Source organism: Aulonocara stuartgranti (genome assembly GCF_965226115.1).
Source record: "Aulonocara stuartgranti genome assembly, chromosome: 19".
Taxonomy (NCBI): Eukaryota; Metazoa; Chordata; class Actinopteri; order Cichliformes; family Cichlidae; genus Aulonocara; species Aulonocara stuartgranti.
The window spans coordinates 600,696-628,629 of NC_138955.1; the positions used below are offsets into that span (position 1 = coordinate 600,696).

At 43.4% G+C, this 27,934-nt stretch overlaps 1 protein-coding gene and 1 long non-coding RNA gene across 2 annotated transcripts; one reads left to right on the forward strand and one right to left on the reverse strand.

Annotated features, from left to right (window-relative positions):
* Nucleotides 1-6,558: 6,558 nt before the first annotated feature.
* Nucleotides 6,559-7,725, forward strand: LOC309695027 (uncharacterized protein). Its single transcript, XM_082515386.1, has 2 exons — nt 6,559-6,579; nt 6,719-7,725. The coding sequence occupies exon 2, from the start codon at nt 6,924-6,926 to the stop codon at nt 7,578-7,580; it is 657 nt and encodes a 218-aa protein (XP_082371512.1). The 5' UTR covers nt 6,559-6,579; nt 6,719-6,923; the 3' UTR covers nt 7,581-7,725.
* Nucleotides 7,726-24,643: 16,918 nt separating this feature from the next.
* LOC309696238 lies at nt 24,644-26,045 on the reverse strand. Its single transcript, XR_014273392.1, has 3 exons — nt 25,955-26,045; nt 25,654-25,761; nt 24,644-24,687 (listed from the first exon to the last, which is right to left on the reverse strand). It is a non-coding gene; the product is annotated as an uncharacterized lncRNA (long non-coding RNA).
* Nucleotides 26,046-27,934: the final 1,889 nt, after the last annotated feature.

The window sequence follows — 27,934 nt, forward strand, 5'->3', positions numbered from 1 at the left end:
TCTTAAATGTTCCAAGAACAGCAGTCTGAGATTGAAATCCTTTGGGATTTATAAGTAACTGAGCGGCTGCGCACCATTTACTGTTTGACAACATGATTAAAACACTTCCAAGCATGCCTCAGTCCTTAGTAAACCTCAGAGTTAAAGACTTACTGCAAATAAAGTCATAGTCGAGGGTTAAAGATGATTTCTCGGTCTCAAAATACTACTTTGACTACTCAGCCGGAATGTTGATGACATGTCTCCTTCTAAAGTCTGAAACTTAACAGGATTTATTGTTACAAGATGTTAATCTGTTTGGAAAGTGCCATATAAAGACAGGGTGAATGAAATGGTAAGTGTGATGGCTAATTGAACAGGGAGAGGAATGACAGCATGGATGTGTAGCAATAGGACTGATTCAAATCTCGATTCTCATCAGGCCTGTGGTCATTGGAATGTTTTGTATTATATGCCGCAGCATGTGGTTGCTGTTTATGCACAAGTCCGGCAGAAGTAATCTGCTCTGTGTATCTTACAGCTTCGGTACACAAGGGATGGCTTCTCTTAGAATAACTACCATGACAACAAGTTGGGCAAAAGCAAAGGGACAGCTTGGCTTTGTTTAATCCATAACGACGACAGAAAGACAGGATATTGTACCCTTCATTGTGCAAAGATTGCTGGTTTCCATTAAAATATGGTCGTAACAGCTGTGTAGTGTGATGTGTTATTATAATGACATGCCATGCTGGGCAGCAGCGACTACAGCTTTAGATCACATCAGTGATCAGAAGGCGATATGACGAGTTTATGACTTTTAAACATTTTTTAGTGACGCTTAACTTGTGCTTGTAATTTGTTAAAACTGTTGCACACAGTACCAGTGAATCTCAGCAGGATTTTCCTGTAATAAATCAGCAGGTCCTTACGATGAAGAGCACACACGTCTGTTATATATCACATTTGGTGATAGCTGTATGGATAAACACTTTGTATCTACAACCCCAATGCCACAAAAGTTAGGATGCTCTGTAAAATGTAAGTGCAAGGATTTGGAAATCTCATAAACCTATTTTGTTTTATTCGCAATGGAGCATAGAAACCATATCAAGTGTTTACACAAAATGAGGTCATTTTGGATTGGGTGGTAGCAAGATGTCTCAAAGAGGTTTAGACAGGGTTCATGTTTACCATTGTGCAGCATCCCCTCTTTTAACAACAGTCTATAAATGTCTGTGAAGTGAGGAGACCAGCTGCTGGACTTTTGGGAGACGAATGCCGTGTGATTCTTGTCTGATAAAGGATTCTAGATGTTCAGCTGTCCTGGTCTTCCTTGTTGCATTTTTTATGTAATGAAAAGTTAACTTGACTTCTTTAAGTTTGTGAAGATGTTTCACCTCTCATCCATGAGGCCTCTTAGACGTGAGCTCGATGCTCTCAGCAGGTGAAAGATCTGGACTACAGAAAGGCCGGTTAAGTACCCAGACTCTTGTAATAAATGCATGGTTAAGCATTATCTTGCTGAAATAAAGCCTGGCCTGAAAAGTATATCAACTGGATGGGAGCACATGTTGCTCTAAAACCTGTTTATACCGTTCACTTGCCTTTTCAGATATGTAAGTTGCCAGTTCCATAGGCACTAATGCGCCCCTATGCTATCAGGATCCTGTCATGTTTCGGCTGTGTGGCAGGCAGGGACTGGACCCAAACGCAAACTCACTGGAGACAGGATTGAACTCAAAAGGGCAGCTTTTATTGCTGAACACAAAAACGCTACAAAATCTAAACTGGGAAGACTAACAAAACACACAGCATGAGGGAGACTACAACACTGACAAAGCGCAACACAGGGCTTAAATACACAGAGGGATAACGAGGGAACGAGACACAGAAGGAGAGCACAGCTGGGAGTAATCAGGCTGGACGAGACAAGGGAAGCAAAACTAGAAACACTGACATGAGACACGGACCTTCAAAGTAAAACAGGAAACACACTGACTGAATTCTAAACATGCAAACTTAACAGCAACTGGGGAGACAGAACATAGGAACCTGAAACATGGTACAAAAACGTCACAGTGGACATAACATGGAACACAGGGAAGCCATATGACAAAGCCAAAGAACTAAACCTATGATAAGCATAACTGAGACCTAGGGAAACAAGAAACAGTACAACAAAGGACTCAAAACATAATCCATAATATAAAAACGAGATCTCTTCAAAATAAAATAGGAAACATAATGAGACGCAGACATGACAACCAGAACTTGACAACGTAAGACACAGACATGAAACACATGAAGAGCAGGGGAGACTTAACATGGGTTGGAAACACAAGGGGGAACTAATAAGCAAATGAACATAGGAGGCCTAATGAGCTTAAACATACTATAAACATCAAAATGAACTAAAACTCAAAACACTGTGTAACAGTAGCTATTGTAATGCAGTGTATCACCACATGGCGGCGCCTCCTGTCTCACGACTGGTGTCACCCCCTTTTTGTTCTTCTTCGCACTCCTCCTGTAATGGATGCTCCCGTGTGTACGCGGACTAGTGTGCTCTTCAGTAATGTGTGGTAGAGGTAGCACTTTTATTTTTGATATTGTAAATAAATGAGTACTTTTTGGAAAGTCAGAAGCTGTTGCTCATTCGCTATCCACCTGCACACCTCCGCGGCTGGCTTCATCTCCACCGCACGTTACAACTGGGTCATAAGACCCAGGATCGTGACAGATCCAAGCTTTTGAACTGCAACTTCTGACCACAGAACAGTTTTCTACTTTGCGTCAGCACATTTTAAATGAGCTTTGGCCCAGAGAAGACAGAAAGGCCTCTGGATTCAAATGTGGCTTTCTCTTTGCAATGATAAAACTTGCATTTGTGCATGGCATGGCAAATTGTGTTTACCATGCCATCGGAGCTCATACAGTAATTTCTGTGACAGACTCTTATCTGTTTTTAATGGAGTACCCCCTGAGGGCCCAAAGATCACGGGTATGCAATATTGATTTTTGGCCCATGCTCACAGACATTTCTCCAGGTTCTCCAAATATTTTGATCATATTATGTCCTTAAGAAACTTTTCTATTCTACAATGCTCTTTAGATACTTAATCGTCAATGTACTGACCTGTTACCATTTAACCAAAGTAGCTGAAAAATGTTTCTGCAACTGTTTCTTTTTGCTTCTTTTTGCTTATCCTACCTTTTGTTTTTCACCCTGCCCCAACTTTGCTAAGATGCGTTGGTGCAATTAATTTCAAAACAGGCAAAAACTTTCATGAAATGGTAAAATGTCTCTCTTTAAACATTTGATTGGTTTTCTTTGCTCTGCTGTGGTAGATACTAAAGTAGTCTTTAATATTATAGTCTGCGATCAACATTACAATAAGAGAACAACTTAAATAGATGTGTCCTCTACTTGCCCTGGCTACACAGGAAGAAAGACAACGCCAGACAATGAGAGAAGATGATGTGACAATGATGTCATGGTATTTCTCATTCTGATCAAGGCCAAACGTCTTAAGGGATTTTCTTGCTGTACGTGATGTCCATCATCCTTCACATGAGAAACAAAATTTTCAGATGTGGAGCTGCAGGTGTGGAATTCAAATCATGTAAAAAATAAAAACAAAAAACCCCACAAACGCAAACTCCACCAGCAACTAGCTATTACCAGGATCATTGCAAAACACCACTTTGCCACACAATGACAATAAATTACCATCTGGCACCATGATTTTATTGTCTTGTTTTGACAGATTACAAGTAAATTACCATCTCGGGTCTGAATCCATTGATAGATCACATCCTGGGTCCCATCATTTAACACGTTTACTGGGTTTGGGGTACTTTAAAGCTGATCTGACTATCGTGAGTAAGTCAGTGGGATTTCTTGGAAACAGACAGAATGTAGACACACACATACAGGCACACACACAGACTGTCATGGTTTTACAAGATGATAGATGAAGCTGAAGGCAGAAAGTCACATTCTTAAATGTAGTGTGGTTGTGATGGTTGCTGTGGTCCCAGACCAATAGCTCACTGACACTTATCTAATTCATAATTTGCTGCTTTATTGCAACCTTCAGCTGAAGCACAAAGTCACAAGGGAAACAGGGACAGCAAAAACACACACACACACTCACATGAAAAAATATACTGTGTGGCTCGTATGTTCTGTCTCCGTCTCTCACTTGATTAAACTGAGTGGGAGGTTGAGTAATGAGGCTTGACATGTAATCCAGGCCTCTTTTTCTTATCTTTGGTTGTTCCCTCATACTCCTTCATCCCACCTCTAACCACTTCAGGGAAAAGTCTGGTTTGTCTTCAGCACTCCTTTGTGCACTTTAAACCACACACTGCATTCCACAACAGTCAGCTCTTCCTCAAGTCTGACCAGCAGTGTCTGTCATTTTATCTTAGTGCTGAGATTGAGATTGAGAGAAAGCGTCTGCTACACAATGAAATTCCACAGTGGAACGGGAAATATAGTGCACATGGCAAAGGCAGTTTTTAAATACCTATTAAAATGGGAGCAGTGAGTGAACAAGAGGGGATTTGGCAAAACCACTGGTGTCGTAAACGTCTGATAGCTTCTATGCTGAGGAGCAAGTGAACATTTTGTACTTGAAGTTGATGTGTTAGAAGCAGAAAAAATGGGCACGCATGAGGATTTGAGCAAGTTTGACAAGGGCCAAACTGTGATGGCTAGATGACTGAGTCAGTGCACCTCCAAAACTGCAGCTCTTGTGGAGTGTTCCTGATCTGCAGTGGTCGAGATCTTTCAAAAGTGGTCCAAAGAAGGAACAGCCCATATAGCAACTGACTTCTGGCATGGTAAGTGGGATATCATCCAGATATGGCCCAGATCTGGCCCACACAATGTGCTTACACATGGTCCACATACCGCAAAGAATGACGGCCCTTTGGTGGCCCAGATCTGGTTTGCCAGAGGTGGCCCACACATGGGCCAGCACAAGGCCAGTTGCAGACACACTGCTGGCCCAGAACAGTTTCAGGTCTGGCCTCAGATGCCAGCCTAATGTGTACCTTAATCAAGCCATGTAACAACATTCTTTGTGCTCCGCGCGGACAGAACGGCAGAGTCGAACAAAACCAAAGGTGGGGGAGTGTGTTTCATGATAAACAGAAAGTGGTGTGATGCCAGGAGCATTTCTACTCTCTCCAGCGGCTGCTCGCCACATCTGGAGTTCCTGAGCATTAAGTGCCGCCCTTTCTATCTGCCCCGTGAGTTCACCTCAGTCATCGCCACGGCGGTCTACATCCCACCCCAAGCGGACACAGGTATGGCTTTGTCCGAATTACATGATGTGCTGAGCTCGCTTCAAAACAAGGACCCGGGCGCAGCCCTCATTGTAGCAGGAGACTTTAACAAAGCGAACCTCAGACAAGTCATGCCAAACTTTTACCAGCATGTCTCGTGTCCAACGAGAGGGGATCGGATTTTGGATCACTGCTACACGCCATACAAGCAGGGCTACAAAGCTGTCTCACACCCGGCTTTTGGGAAGTCTGACCACAACGCCATCTTCCTCATCCCCCAGTATAAACAAAGCATACGGAGGGAAGACGTGACCACGAGGGAAGTAAAACGGTGGACTGCCCAATCAGAAGCTACGCTACAGGACGCACTCAACGACGTAGACTGGGACATGTTCAGAGCATGCGCAGTCGACATCAACGAGTTTACGGAAGTAGCAGTATGCTTCGTCAACATGCTAGAGGAGGAGATTATCCCCACTGCGAGAGTCACCACATTCCCAAACCAGAAACCGTGGATGGACAGATCGATCCGCACTGCAGTAAACGCCAGGACCGCCTCCTACAACGCGGGTCTCGCCACTGGCGATATGAGCGCCTACAAAGTGGCCTCATACGGCGTGCGGCGCGCGGTGAGAGATGCCAAACGCAGGTACCGGGAACGTGTGGAGTCCCGCTTCCACCAGGGCGACACACGGAGTATGTGGCACGGACTACGCACCATTACGGACTACAAAGCCAGGGACACTGCGCCGATCAACGCCAACTCTGCATTCACCAACGAGCTGAATCGGTTCTACGCCCGTTTCGAGGTTAGCCAGGCGGCTAATGCTATCTACCGCCTGACTACCGAGGACAGTGACGTCATCAGCGAGAGACCGGTGACCAGCATCGCGGAGCGTGACGTCCGAGCGGCACTGAGGAGAGTGAACACAAGGAAAGCGGCGGGGCCAGACGGCATCACCGGCCGTCTGCTGCGCTGCTGTGCTGACCAGCTAGCAGGTGTGTTCACTTACATCTTCAACGAGTCCCTGGCGAAGTCTGTGGTCCCCACATGCTTCAAAAGATCCACCATCATCCCTGTGCCCAAGAACAGCAAACCCTCATCCCTGAACGATTACCGGCCAGTTGCACTGACCTCGGTAGTAATGAAGGTGTTTGAGAGGCTGCTGAAGAACATCATCTCCTCCTCCATCCCAGACACCACAGATCCACTGCAGTTCGCCTACAGATCCAACAGATCCACAGAGGATGCCATCGCCCACGTCCTACACACCACTCTCAGCCACGTGGACAAGAAACAGGGTAACTATGTGCGAATGCTGTTTGTTGATTACAGTTCAGCGTTTAACACAATAGTGCCCTGCAGACTGTTCACAAAGCTGAGGGATCTGGGACTTAACAGCCATCTGTGTGCATGGGTGTTGGACTTCCTCACTGGCAGAACTCAGGTGGTGAGGGTGGGCAGGTGCTTCTCCAACAGCATCACCATCAACACAGGAGCACCTCAGGGATGTGTCCTCTCGCCACTGCTCTACTCCCTCTACACTTCAGACTGTGTGGCCACCCATGGCTCCAACACCATTGTGAAGTTTGCTGACGACACAGTGGTGTTGGGTGCCATCTCCAACAACGATGAGGCGGCCTACATGGATGAAGTGAAGAATCTGGCATCGTGGTGCCAGGACAACCACCTCCAGCTGAACGTCAGCAAGACCAAGGAGCTGGTGGTGGACTTCAGAAGGGGTCAGCACAGAGACTACAAGCCCATCATCATCAATGGAGCTCCAGTGGAGAGGGTGCAGTCCTTCAAGTATCTTGGTGTCCACATCTCCTCAGACCTGACATGGGCTGCCCACATTCAGGTCCAGACCAAAAAGGCTAGGCAGCGCCTGTATCACCTACGACAACTGAGGAAGTTCAGGGTCTCTCCAAAGATCCTCAGGATTTTCTATACAGGCGCTGTGGAGAGCATCCTCACACAGAACATGACATCGTGGTTTGGGAACAGCTGTGTGAAGGACCAAAAAGCTCTCCAGAGAGTGATCCGTACAGCAGAACGCTGCTGCAGGATTGCTCTCCCCCCGCTTCAGGACACCTACACCAGGAGATGCCGGACTAGAGCAGCGCAGATACTGAAGGACCCGTCCCATCCTGGCAACAAACTGTTCCAACTTCTGCAATCTGGTAGAAGGTTCCGCATCTTCCGGGCAAGGACAGAGAGACTCAAGAGGAGCTTCTATCCCCAAGCCATCCGGGCCCTAAACACACACACCCGCCCTCTCACATCATCTATAATTGACTGAGACAGGACTCTTCCAGACACTAAACCAAGGCACAATGTACATTTCAATTCCTTTAATTTTAAATATGTTTATATTGTCTATCCTGTAAAATAGTCAGATGTCTATTCATATTAATGTACAGAATTCACCTGCTTGCTGCTACTACTGCACATTCACCCAGTGTATATACTACATATATATATATATATATAATGTTCTTCCTCTACCCCCCCAATTTTTGCACATGTCGAGGAGCGTGTCAGGCTACATTTCACTGTATGTTATACTTGTATAACTATGCATGTGACAAATAAAGAACCTTGAACATGTGCCGGAACAGGACGAAACTCTGTTGAGCCAGTGAAGGGACTGATTCTTATGCAGCACTTTTCTGCTCTCCCAAATCACTCTATACAACATTCGCCCAATCGCACAGTTTCTCTAAACTCAGCGCTTCCTAACTACATTCATACACTCTTGCAGACTGGAGGAGCCAGGGATCGAACCATTAACCGTCCGATCAGTAGGCGACCTGCTCTACCTCCTGTGCTACAGCCACCTGGTGGTAAATATGAGTAAACCCTCAAAAGGTTTTGGATAAAGTGTACACTCACAAACCTGTCAAGCCTGCATTTGAAACGTTGGCTACCATAGCAGTATAACTAAACTAAAGTAGAAAAATAGGAACATAAATAGTGCCATCACTGCCAGACCTGACATCGGGTTGACACACACCCTGTCATGACACCAGTCGGTCAGAAGTGCCAGCTTGATGCCGGATCTGGGCCAGACCTGTTTTCTGTGAGCTTGGGCCACATAAACCAAACCAAAACCGAGCCAGATATGGCATGCCATCACATAAACTGTACCATCCTTCAACAGGCCTGGCCCATATCTGGATGACATACCACTTAGCATGCCAGAAGTCAGCCAGCAGTGCCGGCTTGACAGCAGATCAGGGCAAGACCCGTCTGCTATGTGGGAGTGATGAACCATTGACAGAGTCATGGGCTGCCATTGTCACTGATGCCTCCTGTCCACTGTCGAAAGGACCAACAATGGGTGCGTGAGCATCAGAACTGGAACATGGAGCATTGTAGGCAATGGAAGAAGAACCTGCATGGATAGCCGGATGATTTGCCGAAAAGCAGAAATGGTTCAGGAACGGTTTGAGGAACTCCACAACGAGTTTGAGGTGGCCCAGCTCTCAATCCAATTAAGCATCTAAGAAAAGCTCTGGACAAACAAGATCAATCCATGGAGGACCTACCTTGCAACTTACAGGACTTTAAGGATCTATTGCTAACGTGCCAGATACCACAGGACATCTTCAGGGGTGTACGGGGGTCCATGCCTCGATGGGTTAGGGATGTTCTGGCAGCAGAAAGGGGACCAGCAAAAAATAAGGAGGGGCTCATAATGTGTAAATTAGCATATTTGATCCCAAACCAGATCGTCACCTTAAAGAAATACTTTTAAGTGCATAAAACTAATCAGTGGGATAAAGTGAAAGTAACAAAAACAAGTGCCACAGTTGGACGCTTGTGTGTATCTCTATGACAACAGAAACAGCATCTGATGGATAATCGGTATTTGACACCATGGGAGGACAGATTAAAGAATCATAGCGAGTCACTTGAGGTGGTTCATTGCTTTATTCATTTTTCCTATAATCAGAGAGTCATTTATTACACTTAGACAGCAACTTTGTTAGCACTCACAGCTGTGGACATCACATGGGTGTTCCTTCTACGCTGGGACACAGGGGATGACAGAGGTAGGAGGATAGAAAATCCGCCTAATTATTTCCAGTATCAGACTTTAAATGAGGCACATTGTGGTATCTGAGTTTCTGTTTAGCAACTCTAGTCATCTGGCCAAGATATAGACTTTTTGCAGTTTGCCAAGCTGAACATGTCATGCACTGTAAAGTAAAACCAGTCAAATTGTCCCGTTTAATCAGAGAAATTGGGAAAAATAATTCAACATATACCTGCTCTGTCATCTAACCACAGTCTGGGGATGTCTTTCTGCTTAGTCGAACCATGATTAACTCATCTGTATATATTGCTTTGGCATTGATTTCCCCAGTGCCTCAGTGCCAAGACAGGATACTAAAACAGTTGACAAAGATGTGTTCAAGATGACCTCAGAAAGATTAGTACACTGTGTTATTCTCTTTCGTGCTGAGTTTTCCTGTGGAGTTCCAGGAAAGAGGAGCTTGTCTGGGAGCAGTTGTACCGCTGACTCAAAGCCACAGAGGCTCCCCTTTCCCCTCTCTGCGTCCCTCCATCCCATTGCCTCCCTGCCTTCATTCAATCCTTCCTCTCCTTCTAACCCGACTCTCCATTTCTCTGCCTGCATCCATTCTTGCCATTTTTAATCCCCCTCCCTCACATCACTGCTTTCATGGGCTGCTTCCCATCTCCCCCCTTTTGTCTCAGTGCGCACTCCAAATGCACCAGCCTGGGGTGAGGAGCTGTTTCTTATTCCATGTCAGAGTGATTCCAACTGGGCCACAGCCTAATGAATCATTTCCTGAAAGATACAGTGAGAAAATCACTTTCAGAGTTTGGAGAGAGAGCAATCGATGCAACATGAATCTCATATGCCCCGCTCCTTTCTTTATCCCCATGACTCTGTGGTGGAACCAGGCACAGTCTGCACACACGTGTGCGCACAATGGGTCACACACGCACACAGCACACGCAGGGCCGCTGTGCGCCTCTTGCTTTATTCTTTATTTTACAGGCCGCTACTTAGGCTCCATGAAGCCACAAGCTTGATTAAAATGGTTTTAGCCAAATGAACATATGGATATCAGATGCTCTGCCCTCTGCGTCTCACTGCATCGTCTTTCCCATCCTTCCCCTGTTCCACAGGAACAAACTCATTCGCATAATTAATTCTCAATCCGCACTGCCACTCATCATATATTTGTATACCTTTATGCAAGCTTGCAGACCTTTTCAAGAGTGTTCACACGCACACACACTACGCATAAAATCTACTTTGGCTGCTCCAGTCTGATACACATTCGTACATAGCCTGCTCTCTGTCACGTACCATCTCCCTGTGGGTTTCTGGACCTCCTTGCTGCTCAAGCTGTGCGACTTGGCAGCAAATACCGCTGCACAGAAAATGGCACCCAGGAGGCTGAGTGTGTGTCTATAAGCGAGAAAGAGGAGAAAGGCAGCAACAGATGTAACGCATGCACTGCCGGACGCCGTGTATACAGTATGTTTTCACACAAGGGTGAATGCGGGAGCATGTTTTCTTCTTTCAAGAAGATGGTAAGCACCATTAAACAGGATGCTTAATATCCCTGTGCAACCAGACTCTGATCCCCTGCTCAAAGGAAACACTCCTACAACTCAAATGTTCCCTCTTGGCTTTTCAGATTTTCATTTCTGTGCTGCATGGCACGTCTCGCCTTGTCTCATCTACCTTCTACTTCATTTGACCCTCTTTCCCCTCTGCTACTATGGTTTCCCCTTTGCCCCCTTGGGTTGTTTGGCTTGGCCGCTCGCCCAGATTAGTACACATTCTGTCCCTCAGCCATCACAGTCATTTGGAAGGACTATTTTCCTTCATGCATGTTCAGCGTTCCCCTCTAAAGTTCCAGCGTTTACTCCCCCTTGTACTCCTTGTACCACTCCATTAAACAGAGGTCTCTGGCAGCTTGGAAAAGGAATGAGCCAAAAAAAGAACATGCCACATGGAAAGCTTTATCTGTATACTCCCAACACTTATCTGAGGGGGATGTCACAAGCTCATCCAGAAAACTGGGAAAGAGCGGCAGCTCCCTCCTTTCCCACATCAGTGACATTTAGGATAAAGCAGTGGTTCTGTTTTGTTTTGGCCCAAAATTCCTATTTTAAATGCTAATGTTGGATAATTGCACACAATATTTTCATTTTGAGCTATTTGACCACATCAGATGGCATGTGATAGCTAAGAGCGCCATCCAAGAGATCCTGAATCTCAGGCCAAATGCAAAGAAAATGCCAGAAAAAGAAAATCTTGTCGACTTCAGTGCCAGATTCTTGAAAACCATGCACATTTTTCTGCTGGTTTGTCATTTTAATTTTACCAAGGTGAGGAGATGCCAAACTGAAATATGCCTCACCATTTATCTTTTCTCGCTTCACCCGTTCCTGTGAGTTACTCCCGTGTCCTATTCCAGTGACTCCTGCCCACTCAATCAACATTTTTGGCTGCACATATTCTTGCACTGGCATCGAGCTGCTGTTGTGTTTAGCTGTTTCTACATACAGTGATGAATGTCCTTGGCCTTTGTGGAATTTCATCAGTCCAGCTTGGCCATTTCTTCTGTGTGAGAGTGCCATTTTCTCCATGTTATAGTTGGCGTACGGACCAACGTGGTCTGCTTACATCTAATTAGTGCTCTGACAAATTAACACTCCTTGTGCTAAACAAATGTCTGCTTTATTTCCAATCACAGCACGAATGAGCACAATTCCCCGAAATGCACTGTGCTCAGAACAGTGCTGGCACTCCCAACACGTATCCTCTCTTCGTTCTAGCTTTTTCTCTGGAAAAATGCACAGTCATAAAAGATTGCATTATCTCCACCAAATACATCCAGCTTTGACAGATGTGCTCTACAGATCCAAGTGTCCTGAAGCAAGCAGGCTGTTTGTAATCCAGCAGAGTGTTAGTAAAGACAGTTGATCCTGGTCATCAGCCAATTACATCTGATCTCAGTGCCATCCCAAGTCAGCTGATAGCTTGGGTGGTAAGCTTCTGTGGAGAGTGCACTATTGGAGTTTCTGCTACTCCTGAAAGCCACTTTGCAACCCTCCTGCACTCAAGCTCCACCTTTTTATGCTGTTCCTGACAGATCGGTGTCATGTCTGCTCTCTTTTGCTATCATTGCCTCAGGCTTTCAGTGTATTCTCGAGTGCTGGGAGTAGAGAGCAAATACAAAATTATACTCTGATTACTGTTTAGTAGTTAGAGAGTAACACAAATTCCCCAGAGTATGGTTTGAAAAACAGTGAATGTTTTTCCCATTTACACACTTATTATTTCTAAAGGCTTGACTGCATTTATATTTAAAAAAACAAACATTGATCAAGACCTTTATTTAGTTACATGATTACAGTTTGTTGCTGATTTAGTGCATTTGCATTAGACTATAGTGTAAGCATTTATGCAGTGCTTTAAGGGCATATTAACAATGTCTGAAAAAATGCTGAAGTTTATTATACTTATTATTATACTTATCCTGTTCTTAACGCATGTCTTTGACTACATAATAGAGTGTTTCACAAGAGCACTCTCAGCTTTAATGTCAGTGACCATTTATAAAGGCAAATCACCATAAAAATCGCCTCGAGACATTTTTTATTGCCAGGCAAAGATCTACAATAATACAGATTGAGAACTCCAACAATCAGATGAACCCTTGTAAGCAACTGCTTGGTGACAGTGGGAAGAAAAAACTCCAGCAGAACCAGGCTCAGCCATCTGCTATGACCAGTTGGGGATGAGTGGATCCCCAACTGGGTGAGGGTGTCTCTTCCGAATCCAAACTGGGAGCTGGTTCCACAGAAGAGGGGCCTGAAAGCTGAAGGCTCTGCCTCCCATTCTATGTTTGAATATAGAAACCACGAGTAAACCAGCAGTCTGAGAGTGAAGTGCTCTATTGGGATGATGCAATACTATGGGGTCTTCACAGGGCACCAGTGAAGAGAAGCCAATATGGGAGAAAAATGTTTTAGCCCTTGTTAGTATTCTCGCTGCTATCAGGTCTAGCTAATCCCCATTTGCTTTGCATCAACACTTCCCGTCCTGGAAACAGGGCTGATGAGAGCAGTGAGACTAAACCAAAAAGTACATTTGTGGGTGGGAAAGAAATGCTGTGCGCAGCTGAAGGGGGCCCGTGGAGCCAGGTGATAAGTCTCTACTCACCAAATGACTAAATTCATATTGAACATACTGTACACATGTCATCATAGTTATTGTAACTGCATTGATAGGTGCAGCTTTGTGTATTTAATATTTACTTATTCACTGTTGTTCAAAGTTAGCAGAGCATAAAATAATAACTTGGAGTGGTATAAGATCCAGCACACAAGTTTCTTCCGTCATGTTCTCCTGAGTTTTCAAAAGCTCATGCTTGTTGTACTTTATGTACACCAAAAAGCATTTCCCATGCTATCCATTTACATGATGGAATTAAATAGGACTGAGTTGTGCTAAGTATGCTTTTCCCTGTGAAATCGCCTGATAATCCATGTCTGTGATTGATTGATTGCTTTTTTTTCAAGTGCTGTGGAGTGTGTAGCGACAAGTGTTTTCTCAGCTGGTCCCCTCAGGAGGATGCAGTCAGCCATCCATTTGTACTCAAGTGTCGTCACGTTTGCACTGGACCTAAAATGCAGATGTGGCCATTATAGTCAGTGAACATTTGTGCTTCAGTACATTTAGGTTCATCTGCCCCAGTATTAGTGACCTATACCACAAGTACAAAGACAGATGTCATTTACTCGTACGTCTGTAAGCAAGCACCAGTTTGCTTTATGTCCTGACTTCATAGAAGCTGTCAAATACGTAGGAGCTTTTAGATCTTTTATTAGAAGCCCTCATGTAAAAGTTTTGCAGACATTTAAAGACATGATGTTGTGCTAATTATAGGTTAGGGCTAGATGATATAATGTTTTAAAAGCTAAAATGATGAACCGTTAGCATTGCAGGCCATCCAGCTTTTTCCTTACAGCAAATCCCGTGGACAGTAATGACATTACCGTGGTCAAAGGAGCTTGCAAAGAAAAGCGTCTGGACTTCTTTAAGTTACTTGAAGACGTTTCATCCGAGAAGCTTCTTCAGTTCTAAGGTCAAATGGTGGAGAGTCCCAGATATAAACCTAGTGGGAGTGACCCCCCACAGAGGGACAAAAGGACCCCCTGATGATCCTCTAATCGCCTGAGCCAAGGTTTAGAGGATCATCAGGGGGTCCTTTTGTGCTGTTTTTGTTCTTTTGAAACCCTTGTAATGATTCCTAAAAAGAGTAGAGCCAATACTGAAAAGAATTAGAAAATCCTGTTGTTATTTTAAAAAGAGGTGGCTTAGGGTTTGGGGGATTTGGAACAGTGTTAAAAATAGACTTGAGTTAAGATTAGGGTAAGGATTTCTGTAGAGTTTCTGAGTTTTATGGTTACGGTTTGCACCCGGGGTTGCAGCAAGAGCATCTGCCAAGAGAATAAGACTCGGAGTCCAAGTACTTTTTATGCAAATATTTTTGTTTGCTTTACTCTTTTTTTAATGAACTATGCCCCAGATATTGGCTGGTTCTCTTTTGAAAGTGCAATCCTGGGCTGGCTCTTAAACACGGACAAGTCCAGATGCTCTACAGACCATATAATCCTCAATTTCCAACCGAAGAACAATAAACGCAACAAGATGTTTGCTCCAGTTTGTACATAGAAACCTATCTGAGGCAGCAGACTTTACCTTTCTATCTGGCACGTCCATACTTCCATAAATTGCTCTGAGCAAGTTTCATTTAGAGCCACTGGGGGAAAAGGGGCCAAAGCAGAGTGTAGCTGTTGGCAGCAGCTCCAGGCGAGGAGACGGGATGGGGAGGTGGGATGAAGAGAAGACAAGAGGGAGAGAGCAGAATGTCTTATTTTTGCTGGCAGTTAGAGAAGTGCTACCTTGGAGGCGTTTCTCTGCAAAGGGCTATGCATCTTAGTTCCTGGCAGCTAGCAGGGGGTGGGAGTGCGCGTGGGAGGAGTAAAAGGAAGAGTTGATGTGGGTTATGTGTGGGGGGTGGTGGTAGAGTATGATGAGGGGGCCTGTGCTTCTGGGGAGTCATCCAAAGTCCAGACTTGTTTAATGGATTCTCCTCCATTATGTGATTGTAGTTCGGAGAATTGAAGCAGACACCCAGGCTCCTGCCTCCCTTTCTCTGCCTACTGCAGCGGGGCTTGACTGCAGATGGTGGTGGACGGGTGTTTGAGCTGAACGCTGGTGGATACTCATCTCGCTCTTAGTCACAGAAAAGGAACTGGTTGGCAAAACTGTGCCCTCCTGTGTGCGTGCACAATAATCTGAGTCACCGTCTGTCAGTCCTGCCACAAACCCCTCATTCCTCTGAGTCATCAAATGGCACTCTATAGATTTCATCTCAAGTCTGACTGCATTTCCAGCAAGACGAAAGTGCTTTTGATTCAGTTTTAGATCAGACATTTCATAGTTGGTTAAACAGATTCCTGTCTAAAAATGTATTACTGTAGATTTTTATTTTATAGGTCTTTATTTCCATAGCTTTCTACTTTTTCTTATATTTTGCTACTCCTTTGCTAGTTAACAATCGTTTACCACTAAAGTAAATAATATTTATTATCAAACTCTTCTCCAATCCCCAATTAAGACATAGGATGATAAAGTATTCATCCCCTGCCTGATTGTCTCCTCAAAGGGAAGGCGTATGCAGCCAGTTATGTTTGTTTGTTCATCTGTCAGTATTAACAGTCTAGCATCAAAAGTATTCACATTTTGTGTAATGATGTATCCTAGTAACAGCTCAAGCTGATTTAATTTTGGTGAGAATCAGGTCGGTAAAACTTCAAAATGTACAATATTAAACTAGGCCTTGGGGAACACGAGCACCTGGCTAAGTATTTGACCTTGGCATGGGGAGAGCTGTCATTGGTTTCATTTTGCAAAAGAATGACCTAGGATGTCCCAGTAACACACAAACATTGTGATAAAAAAGGGTAATTTTAGCATTTTGTAAGAAAAACATCATAAAACCTCAAAGTTTTCATATGACCCTTGTCCTTTTGGAGGGAGTTGCGCTCTATTAGTTCTTGTGTTTCCTATTTTTTGCATATTTGTCACACTGACATAGTTCAGCTCATCAAACACATTTTAATATTAATCAGAGATAACCTGTTTATGTCATGGTGAAGCTTATTTTTCTTTGTTTCTCTAACTTTTGTACTGTTAGTCTCAGGTGGAGATGCGGGCTGGGTCCTCTCGCTAAGACTGGCAAACATTAGGCCACCTTTGTTTCCCGTGTTTTGTGATTCCTTGCCATACAATTCCCATCTTTTTATTAAATGCTGTGTTAGTTTTATTCCAGATGTAAAGGGACTGAAACCTTTTGCCTCATTAGTCCACTGAATATTTTCCCCAAAGTTTTGAGAGTCATCCAGAAGTTTTTTTTTTTGGCAAATGCGAGAGGAAGCTTAGCGTTCTGTTTTTGGTTTTCACCTTGGAATTCTCCCATGGATGATATTTTTTGCTCATTTTCCCTCTGACCTTCTGGGGTCTTTTGTGACCTCCTGGATAAGTCTTTGATGCGATCTTGGAGTAATTTTAGTAAACTGGCCACTACTGGAAAGGTGTTCCAAGTTTTCTTCATTGTGGTTTGCTGGAATCCCAAAGCCCTAGAAATGGCTTTGCAACCATTTCCGGACTAATGTCTATGAGTTTTTTTTCAGCTGTCCATAAATATTTTTTTAGATCGTGGTATCATTTGTTGCTTTTTGAGATCTTTTAGCCTACTTAACTTTGTTCTGTTTAAGCGAACAATTCTGTGTTCAAGAAATTGAAGTCAGATTTCTAAAAATATGGATAATCGCAGTAAATTAATGATTATAAGGGGGTCAATAACTTTTTCTAATATTGCCTTGCCATTTGAAAAAAAAATCACGAGAAGCGAACAAATACTTTTTCACAGTACTGTACATTTTAAGATTTAAGTGTCAGTATCAGATATTTCTGAAGTTATATTTATCAAGTATAAATAATATAAACTGTTATACAACTTATTTATCAATGCTATTTATTTTCTTGGTTAAGGATTTGATTATTTCTATGGGGGTGAGGGATAGGATAAGTATAAGCCATAAGGCTTCAGCCTATTCCTTTTTCGGTTTCTGTTTGAGTACTTTTGTGTAAAATTAGAATCTGTTGTTGTTGACTGAAATAAAAATTTCAATTCCAAGTAAGACAGTGGGCACACTTGCATGGACCTCTTATTGTATCTGAAGTTGAACTGCAGGCCCGCACAGCCAGTAAAGTTCAAACAGAGTTACCTCACTGCATATGTATTAACTCCTTCTGCTCTCGATTTATGTAATGAACAGGAGCTGCTGTGACAATGCAGAAGTTTAATCTTTTAACCTGCTTACGTTTTGTTGTCCCATCAGCATAAAAAACTGCAAATATTTCAAAAACAGTTACTACCAGCCAGCCACTTTTAAAAGGCTTGGCTCGGGATTGTTCCCGGAGAAATCAACTTCAGCAAGTTCAACCAACTATTTCCAAGTATGGCAGGCAGAGTAGGGAGCTGCGTGCTCAGCTGCATGCACCTGAATCTCTCCTCTGCACTCTGCTTTGGGGTCTGGCACAGGCGCCGCCGTCTTACATAATGCTCTGAGATCACTCGCCAAACGTTTAATGGTGTAACACATATTTGTTGACAACAGTTTACTTTACTTTACTTTGCACGCCAGTTAGCTTAACAGCTTTCCCCAAATACCTATTCATGTGTGATTTAGTAATGATGCACTGGTATGCAGAATGTTATCGCATTTTTGCTAAAAATCTAAAATGCTGCCAAACCATGACACTGACATCTAGGCAGATTAATATCTCTCTGGAAATCAGCATTTACACAAACAGCCTGGACGCAGTTGGCTCCTGTGTTTCTTCTGGTTTTTCCTCTCTGTTAGATCAAACATGGCTGCTCACCCTGGAGACGGAGATGAACGGCTTGCCAAGTTGTCTAATGCTGGCAGGCTGAGTAAACGGTGTCTCCGGAACTTTGTGTTAGCCGCAGCATTTCAATAAGCGCCCATCATCCTCTCTCTTTTACTCTTCATAATTCAGACCTCCACTGCAGCTAAGCCAGTCTTCCGGGACCTCTCTTGCACCCATGCTGCCCGTATGACGCTTTGAATATGGGCCGCAGAGACAATTGCGCTCAAGCCTCCAGCAGATGCATTGTCCTGCACACTAGCATGATGAAAACCTCACGTAGTTAAAACATCAGCACTCACACATGTGACAGCCTGTGGACATCTGTCTTCTAGGAAATGTTGGACGCTCATCCAGCTGAATATCGGTGACGCTTGTTGTGCGTCCCTAAGAACTAGGCTTTAGACGGTCAGTGAAATTATCAAAATCTGTTTGGCTCTGATTAAAGTGTTATGCTTAATTTCCAGCTCCAGTTTTTTGCAGGAATAAATGCCCACCAACACTGACAGTGAGGAAGAGAGCAGCTTCAGGGAGAAAGGAAAAGATGTAGGTATGACACACAGATAGGCAGGAGATGAAAATTGTCCGCTGCAATCGTCCAGAAACTGTGCACAACACCTTGGTAGCTTGTGTGCTCTAGGAAAACTATTGAGTGATGAATAAAGCACCGGGCATGCCGCACATCTATGCACCGATATGAACTTCAGGTAGTTACTCCTATGGATTTGCCAGCTACATCATTTATTGTCATTTGCAGAAGTTTTCATCCAATTGTCCAATTCTGGGCTGAGCTTGGGCCCATCCCAGCTGTTGTAGGGCAAGATGCCTCCCTGGACAGATCATCAGTCAGGCCAACACACAGAAATAGCTCATGGGCAATTTTAGTATCACTAATTAACCTAACCCGTGTTTTTGGATCACAGGAGGAAGCATGCAAACTCCACACAGAAAGGCCCTCTGCTAGATTTGAACCCAGCACCTTAGGCATCTTAGGCAACAGTGCTAAACACCACACCACGGTGCTGATGAAAGGGCGCGAAACCAAAAAGTGAAAAAATACTGCTTGTCTAAGACCAAGTAGCATTCCTAAAAATGTCAAAATGTTGATTTAAAATAAGCTTTCTGTTGATTGTGCAGTGCACATTTTTCAGCCAATAATTACCATCGAAATTGGCACCGCACATAGGCTGTGTGAAATTGTCATTTAGGATAACAGGAACTGAAATATAACATCTCACACTGTTAACAAGCCTGCACGTTCCAAGCGCAGAGCGTTCCAAGTCTTATTAGAGCTATGTATTTCCAGTGTAGTGGTCGGCTCCAGGAAACCGTTTGCTCTTTCAGTGAGTGGGGAGACTCTGACAGGCAATCAAAGCCCACTACAAAAAAGGGAATGTAAAAACAACTGAAAATGAATCCCTATGAACACAAATAGCGTGTTGCTAAATTGTTTTGGTCTGGCATTAAGCATTGCCAAAAAGCAGGCTTGAAGTGGGATGGCATGAAAGCCGGGGATGGAGGGGGGGGGGGCTCCACAACAGCAGCAGCAGCAAAGAGATGAATTCTGGGTAGCTTGTTTGACACGGGACGATGTGACATGTTTTTATTTTTATTTTTTTTCAGTGGGATGGTTAAAATATTATTTCAACGAGTTAGACTTTCTCATGTAGACACCATAAAACCCCAGATCATGGTAAATGGACTGGTACTTACATAACACTTCTTAACACAAACTGAGCACTCAAAGCACCTTTTTACTACAAGCCTCACTCACCTAATCACACACACACATTTATACAAGGCGCTTGTCTAACACTGACACTCGGGGACACTCGGGGTTCAGTATCTTGACCTCCTTATCGGTTGATGACCCTTGCCCCAAAATGATGACAGCACAAGGCTCATTGCTCCTTCCTCATTCACCTTAAATCATAATTACAGAAATATTTTTTCTGATTCTTCCATTATATTCTAATCTATTCTCTCAGGTTTAGCATCATTATGTAATATTACACACTCACTCTGGATTCTGTAGCTACAGGACCTTTATGTTTGACAGATTAGTCCATCTTCGAACAGTAGGACCTGGAGTCCATTCTTTTCCACATTAAGTGCTGTGTAGAGAATGTGACAGTGACTAAAACCATCTGGGTTTTTCCTAAACGAAAACCTTGGATGACAAATAAAGTACAGGTGCTGATCAGAACTGAGTCATCAGGCTGAGGGACAGTTCTCAGCACTGCCATGGCCACCCTGAGGAGGGCCATCAAACAGGCCAAGTAGGCCTACAGGAGGAGGATATAGCCCTTTTCCATTAGTACCTACTTGGATCGACTCAACTTGGATAGAATGGTTTTCCATCACAAAACAGTACTGTGAGTGGCTGTCGTCATAGCAACACGTCCAAGCATCCCGTGATGTAATTAATATGTGATACGAACAACAAAGGTCGACTTCGAGGCAGGAATATGCCCGCTGCTCGCATTTTGTCAGACAGGGCGTTGTTTTGTAGCCATTTCTGTCATTTCCAGGTTTCAAAAATGGTGGTTTTGATCTTTGTGAACGAGACGCTCTCATGATTCATCAAGTGACACTACTGACCAGCCAATCTGCAGCCAATGCAGTCTGATGATGTCAAATCTTAGTACCTGTTTGGATTGCTTGGAACTGGTACCAGGTACGATGACCTAATGGAAACCGTGAAAACTGTGGCGAACCTTACCGAGTTGATCTGAGTAGGTACTAATGGAAAAGGGGCTATAGAGAGCTTACTGTCCACCCCCCTCCCTCGACCCGCGCCAGTTTGCTTACAGGGCAAATCGGTCCACGGTGGATGCCCTCAACATCACCCTTCACAGAGAGCTGAGCCATCTGGAGAACAGGAAGAGCTATATGAGGATGATGTTTGTGGACTACAGTTCAGCATTTAACACCATAATTCCAGAAATCCTCACCACCAAACTGGACCTCCATCACATCCCCCCTGCAGGGCTGCACTCTCAGACCCCTACTGTACAGCCTGCACACCTATGACTTCAGACCAACCCACCTAACCAAAGTCTCTGTGAAGTATTCTGCTGACATCACTGTTAAGACAGCGTACAGAGCAGAGGTAGAGAACTTGTCCTACTGATGCTCAGAAATTAACCTGAAGCTGAACATCCTGAACTTGAGGAGGTGTAGACAGAGCCAACCCTCACTCATTATAAATGGTGAACAGCTGGATTGTGTCTCCACCTCCAGGTTTCTGGCACCCACATTTCCACCAATCTCACCTGAACCCACAACAACAACGCCCTGGTAAAGGAGGGGACTTCCTCTGTGTCCTGAGGAAGAATAACCTGGACCAGAAGCTGCTGCTACATGCAGCAAGTCTTTTCTTTGCACTACTTCCAAGCACTTTACAACTTTTTCCAATTTTTTATTTTTTTCCTACACAGTTAGTGTGGAGCACCCACAACTTCATTGTATATGTACAATGACAATGAAGGGCTATTCTATTCTTATTCTATTCTATTGTATTCTATTCAGATGATTGCTGAGACATGCTGGCACAGGCTAATGATGTTGATTTTGTGTTACACAACATACAGCCAGCAGTCTCTGCCTACTTGTATTTATTCCTGCGTTGGGGCTGAAATAAATGGAAATCTTAACGCTATAACATGGAGGGATTTTAGAATTTGTGGCAATGGATTGGAGCCTTTTCTTTCCCCCGTTTTCCTTTCCAATATGACAAAGTAAGTCCTAAGTACATTTCTGAGTTTGATGTTGAAGAACTTGACGTTCGTGCACAGTGCCTCACACTCTGTCCAAAACCTTTGAGCCAAAGCTCTCTTTGCCAGGGTCCAAAGTCTTGTGAACAGCCTCTCTGTGGTGTGTAGGTGTCCGCATCAAATTTCCCCCTTTTCACTGCGGTTATTGCAATTGTGGGTGCCTGTCACAATCACGTCGTCCGTCATGAATTCAAGAAAAGGTTAAGTATGCTTCATATTATAATAAGTTCACTTAAAGAAAAATTTTGACATTTTAAGTGATTCATTTATTTGCTTTGTGGTGAAGATTTAAGTGGGGCAGCCTTTGCTCTCTGGAAACAGAAATTCAGCTAACTTTAGTTTTCTCATATGTTTTCAGCAGAACCAGGCATGGGGTCACCTTATCCAGCCATAACTCTGAGCTACATCATAAAGGAAAGTTTGAAGCCTAATCTTAAAAGTAGAGAGAGTGTTTTTCTCCCCATCAGAGTTTGGTGGATTTTGTTTGTTTCCTTTCCATTTTGATTGTCTGTCCCATCCATCTTTGGTTTGATTTCCATGTAGTTTCCAAGTTTGAACAGTTTTTCTGCTCGTCCACTTGTGGTTTTCTGTGTTTATGCCCTGTGTTTGCTGCCAGCTCCAGTGCCAAGGTTCCTCATCCCTACTTTGGTTGTCTTGTGGTACACCTCACTGAGTTCTGTGTTTTCTTGGACTCCTTGCCTCCCTGCCACTTTGCCCTGCATTTGGGTAATCCTTTGAACTCTAACATGTCACTTTTTTACAAATCTTCTGCATTTGCAGTAACACTCTGTGTCTCTCCGAGCACAGGCAAGAGTCTGATTGGTATCATATATGTTACTAGAAAGTGTTTTGATTGTAGATTAGACAGCATTTGGAGACCTGGAGATTTAACCTACCACTGGCTTATTATACCTCTGCTAATTAAAACTTTAAGGTTAAATATAATTTAAACAGGCAACCTTTATGAAAATCTAAACCCTACAAGGTTGTAATGAAAGGGGAAATTATGTTTAGAGAGCTAAAACATTTTTGTTCCATGCTGTAACACGTTCATTTCTTCTGTAAATTTGGGAGTTTTAATATTTACTTACTTGTGATGCGAGCTTTAAGTGGCCATTAAAAGAACTGCAGTTTTTTGGCACCTATGCACTGGTGCTTTGCCAAGATGTGGCGAAAATATGCCTCATCCCGGCTGCTTTATCTCTTTTCTTTACCCACAGACAACATTAAGCAACATAAAGATCTGTTTAAGAAAAAATCTTTATAGTAAAAAATCTTCAGAGTGAGTTTAAGCCAACAAAAGAAAGACAGTTCAAGTGAATAACAGTGATCAAGACACCAAAGTGCCGTAACAATAGCAGTCAATGTGGGTTCTGTTCTGGTGCCTAACTCAAGGAATAACCCAGTGTTGTGTCTACACATGACAGACAATTGAGCAAAGAACCAGTTTTAAATTAGATCCTTAGGTACATTTTACAGGCAGACGGTGACAAAAACTCCTAATTTGTTTCCCTTTCTTTAGTTGAATCTAAAAAAAAAAGGATTTTGACAGGCAAAAAATTGTATTTTTGCAACAAGAAGGTGATTCCCAAAAAACTGAAAACTTGGCAAATGTCAGCATCGTGTGCAAAAGACAGGAAAAGAAATACCCCCCAAAGACCTGACACAGGACCTGAGAGACGCATCTGGCTCTTCAGCGGACCATTTACTGTTAAAAAAGGGTCTCAGTGGAAGGGTGGCTGTCAAGAAGCCATTCTTAAGGAGGGGAAACGGGGAGAAAAGGCTGAGGTGTGCCAAATTACACAAGAACTGGACTGAAAATCAGTGAGAGAGCGATGCATGTTTTTGGTTCAAATCATCATCGGTTTGTACACAGAAGGTCAGGGCAGAGGTGCTGCAAATTACAAGAAATCTGCCCAAGAGAGTTCAGGCTGTGTTGAAGAATAAAGGTGGTCTGACCAAATATTGACGTTCAAGCTCATTAAACTGCACAAACTCTGTTCTTGCCTTATGTGCTGTATTTGTTTGCTCATGTTTAAAAAAACTGCAAGTATTTCCTATTTTCTTAACAAAATATAAAGAAATGGGGGGGGGGGCTTGAAGCTTTGCACAGTTCAGATATACAACAGTTACTTCCTGATCCCACCGTCCCTGTTGCCATGGTGTGAGAAAATACACTCCACACGCGAGAGAGTGAGACAGATTGTGTTTAGTTTTAGTTTCCTTTTCCTACATTAATTCCTACTAATCCCATCTATTCTGCTAAATTAATCAAAGTCATGTCTTTTTAAACTACTTTCGAGAAGCTCTCATGTGCACCCCTTTTTTATTTACTCTCAGTTCTTCCACCCACTCGTGTATGGGATATCTCTCTGCCGAGCGTTTCCAAAGCTTTTGTGTTACTTGAAAAAATACACAAAGCAATAATCTGATTTATTTCCTCCGTTTTCAAAAACAAATCAGATATGCGTGCTCCTCAGGGGGAGCTTTTTGTGCCTCTTGAAGAAGTTCCAGTCTGGGTTGCAAAACAGTTCTCCAGTGGTTTGTTATTGTAGAAGGAGACACCGCTATCTCTGACACTGCACAAGATTGATGGCCTCTTGAAGGCGCTGGACCTACAGGAAAGTACCAGAAACTTTCTCAGTGGGTCTGAGGAGAATGGCTTTATCGGGAGACAAATGAGGTCATGAGCTATTTGCAGGAGACATACTATAATGATCTAATATGCTTTCTAGCTTTGGCAAATGAAAAGGGAGTTTTTATTTTTGCTTGAGTGAAATCTTGCCACGTCCTGTTGTCATTCATAGAAAGTAAAGAGGTGCAGCTGTTTAGACGATGAGGAATGTGCATGGTGAAAATGGGGTCTCCTCTTATTTAAACCTTACTATGAACAATTTTCACAACATATATTTTTAAAACATCATGAGAAACCAACAATAACATGCACAAACATGAGATTATAATATAATGAAGGCAAATCTAGACAAAACATGCATTAATCAATATAGATGCACATAATTAGGATGCTATATGGTCTATGGTCTCCAAAGTGCGGTCTGCAGCCTCTTTGTGGTCCGTGAAGGTACTGCAAGTAAGTTTTCTTGTTATTTTTGAAATTTAATATTTACTATTAGTATTAATTTATTCGAGTTAAAGTGGTGCCCATCCAAGGAAAGCCATCCATTGTCTTCCGCTTATTCCTATCAGGGTCGCCTAACCCATCTGTCATAGGGCGAGATGTGGGGTATCACCCAGACAGACAACCATCTACACCTATGGGCATTTTAGTATCACGATTTAACCTAACCCCAATAACTGCATGTCTTTGGACTGTGGGAGGAAGCCGGAGGACCTGAACAAAATCCTCGCAGAAATCGGAAGAACATGCAAAGTCCACGCAGAGAGGCCCCGGCCAAAAGGTGGGGTTAAACCCAGTCGAATGGTCTTGCTGGTAATGTGATAAATATGTGATATAAAATGAAAGCTTTTATGAAAATCAACCTAAACAAAACAACAATCAGAAGAGCAAAAAGAGGTCAGTGACAACAAACAGATCCTAGTCTTGAGTGTATGAAACTTACTTCTGGAGCCTACATTGAGGAGCAAAACTTGAAGACTTGAGCATGAGCAACCAGAAGTTCTTCAGCATTCCTTCAGCAGCCTAGCAGAGTGCTAGTTTGTTCAGGCTTCTGTTTGGGAGCGATAAAAAAACACATCAGGTTTTCCAACAGAAGTCTCTCCAAATTTGTGAGCTAATGAGGACTGTATTTCCCAGGCATTAGGCCACATATTTGGAGTAATTTCCTCATCTGGTTTACCCAGCATCATAGTTCTCATTCAGTGATGCGATGCCATGTAAGAGTTCTGTTTAATATTACTCACCACCTTCCACCGTCACCTGGAGGAAGTTTTGCAACATCAGCCTCCAGGTCAGCATGTCTCGATGATGGAACACTGCAGACTACTTCTCCACCACACTCTCATCCACACCCACAGGGGTTTTTTGGCAGTCAGTTTAGCCATTTAACATAAAAACCTAAACCTTAGAAGGCAGCGTCGCTCAGTTTCCACACGTAACAAAACTGACCACTTAAATCCACTTAACGTGAGTGACCGTGTCAGAGCGTGATGTAAACTCCCATCCATGAACAAAAACCACATGCTTTGCTGTGTCTCACGCTCTTCCACTTCCTGAAAATAATAATTGTTTATTATATGAAAAGAAATGCGCCAAATGGAACTGCTCATTGTGTTATTTTATATCAAAGACCTTTCGCTTCGCCACTGTTCCAAAACATAATCCCAGCACAGAGAAAACAACAAGAACTAGCTGTTCCACCCTATAATAATGAGTTGGGTAATTGTTTATAGAAAGGGGGTCACTTGACATGTCTTTATGATGGTTGCATGAGGCTGTAGCCCAAAACATAGGGAAGGGTCGCTAGCTGTTAAACTCTGTCAGCAATGTGTTAAGATGCAGAGACTACAGCAGGATCCCAAAGTTTAAGGTGGCACGGCTTGATTATAATGTTAACCAGACCATAATTATAAGTCCTGCTCAGTGTTTATGCCTATGACATAATTCCAAAGAGCGTTCAAAGGAGAGGAAACGCTGAACATCAAACAAAAATCCTCTGGTGGATGTGACACTGGCTCGAAATGCAAATTGCAGCTCTTTTCTTGTTTTCAGGAGACAAATCGATTCACAATGAGAGTCGTTTAAAAGATGGAGCACCAGTTTAGAAAGAAATCAGGATTATTAATGTGGCAGGCGGCCTGTGCGCTTTCATGGAGTGGAGGAAATTTGGTGTAAATCTGTCACAAATACACCACGGTTAATAGAAATAGCACAGCTCAGTGTTTGAGCAGGGTCGTGAGTTTCTGGGACATCTTCAGAGGAGGTGGAGGTAGGACACATCAAAGTATTTAGTTTAGTTGGAAAGAAATGTGCATGCAAAAGCCAGGATGTTATATCACGTGATAGGATATGAATATGTGGGAAATGCCTTTGATTACTTTACTCCTTGGAAATGCTACCTTTGTCACTTTTGATTTATAGTTTGTAGTTGTTGTTTGTTTGTTTTTTATCCCAGAGACTTATTTGTTCTTGTTATTGAAAGAAAAATATTTGCTTGGTTACTTTATTCGATTTTTTTTTTGCCCTTGCTGCAGAATGATAAATGCTCTCTTCACATTTTTTAATACTTTGGGTTAGCTCCGACTACCACGCAGAGAATTACAGTCACAGTGCTTGTTTGCCACTTTTTGGATGCAGAGTGTATCTGTGGTCAGTGCGCTGGTGTTGAGGGCGGCTGAATAGGAAAGATTGGCTAAACAAGAACATGAGTCTTTTCCTAGTCAATGCTTAAACACAATGTTCCGCTGTGTTCCTGCGGATTTTTTTTTCTTCTGGAGAATGGGATATGGTCTATTCCAAGTAATACTACCTCACCATGTCATCTACCAAACAGTGACTGCACTTTGCATGTCAAAACCCTCGCAGTGTGGAGGGGCGTCTTTGGATGGAGCCCTGAGCTGTGGGAGGTCACTCTGTGGCTCTCTGTGTACGTGCAGAATGTGAATAACCTCAGAGCTGAACAACTATCCGCCTGTACGCGTTTTCTTTTTTTTTTTGTTTTCCTTCAAGGAGTGAAACTCGTCAGGTTCGAGGGCTGCGGGGTGTGCGCGGAGCGGGTGACTCAGGGTGAAAGGGAGGCTTTCAGCTGGACACATTTCATGGATGTTTTGGGAAGCAGTGATGGAAACAGGGGAGGTCAGGCAGCCCATTCCTTCCTCTGGGGTCCTTGCGGTGTCAGAGCAAAAAACAGAAGAAGGAGAGCTTGCAACAGTACAGAATGTCTT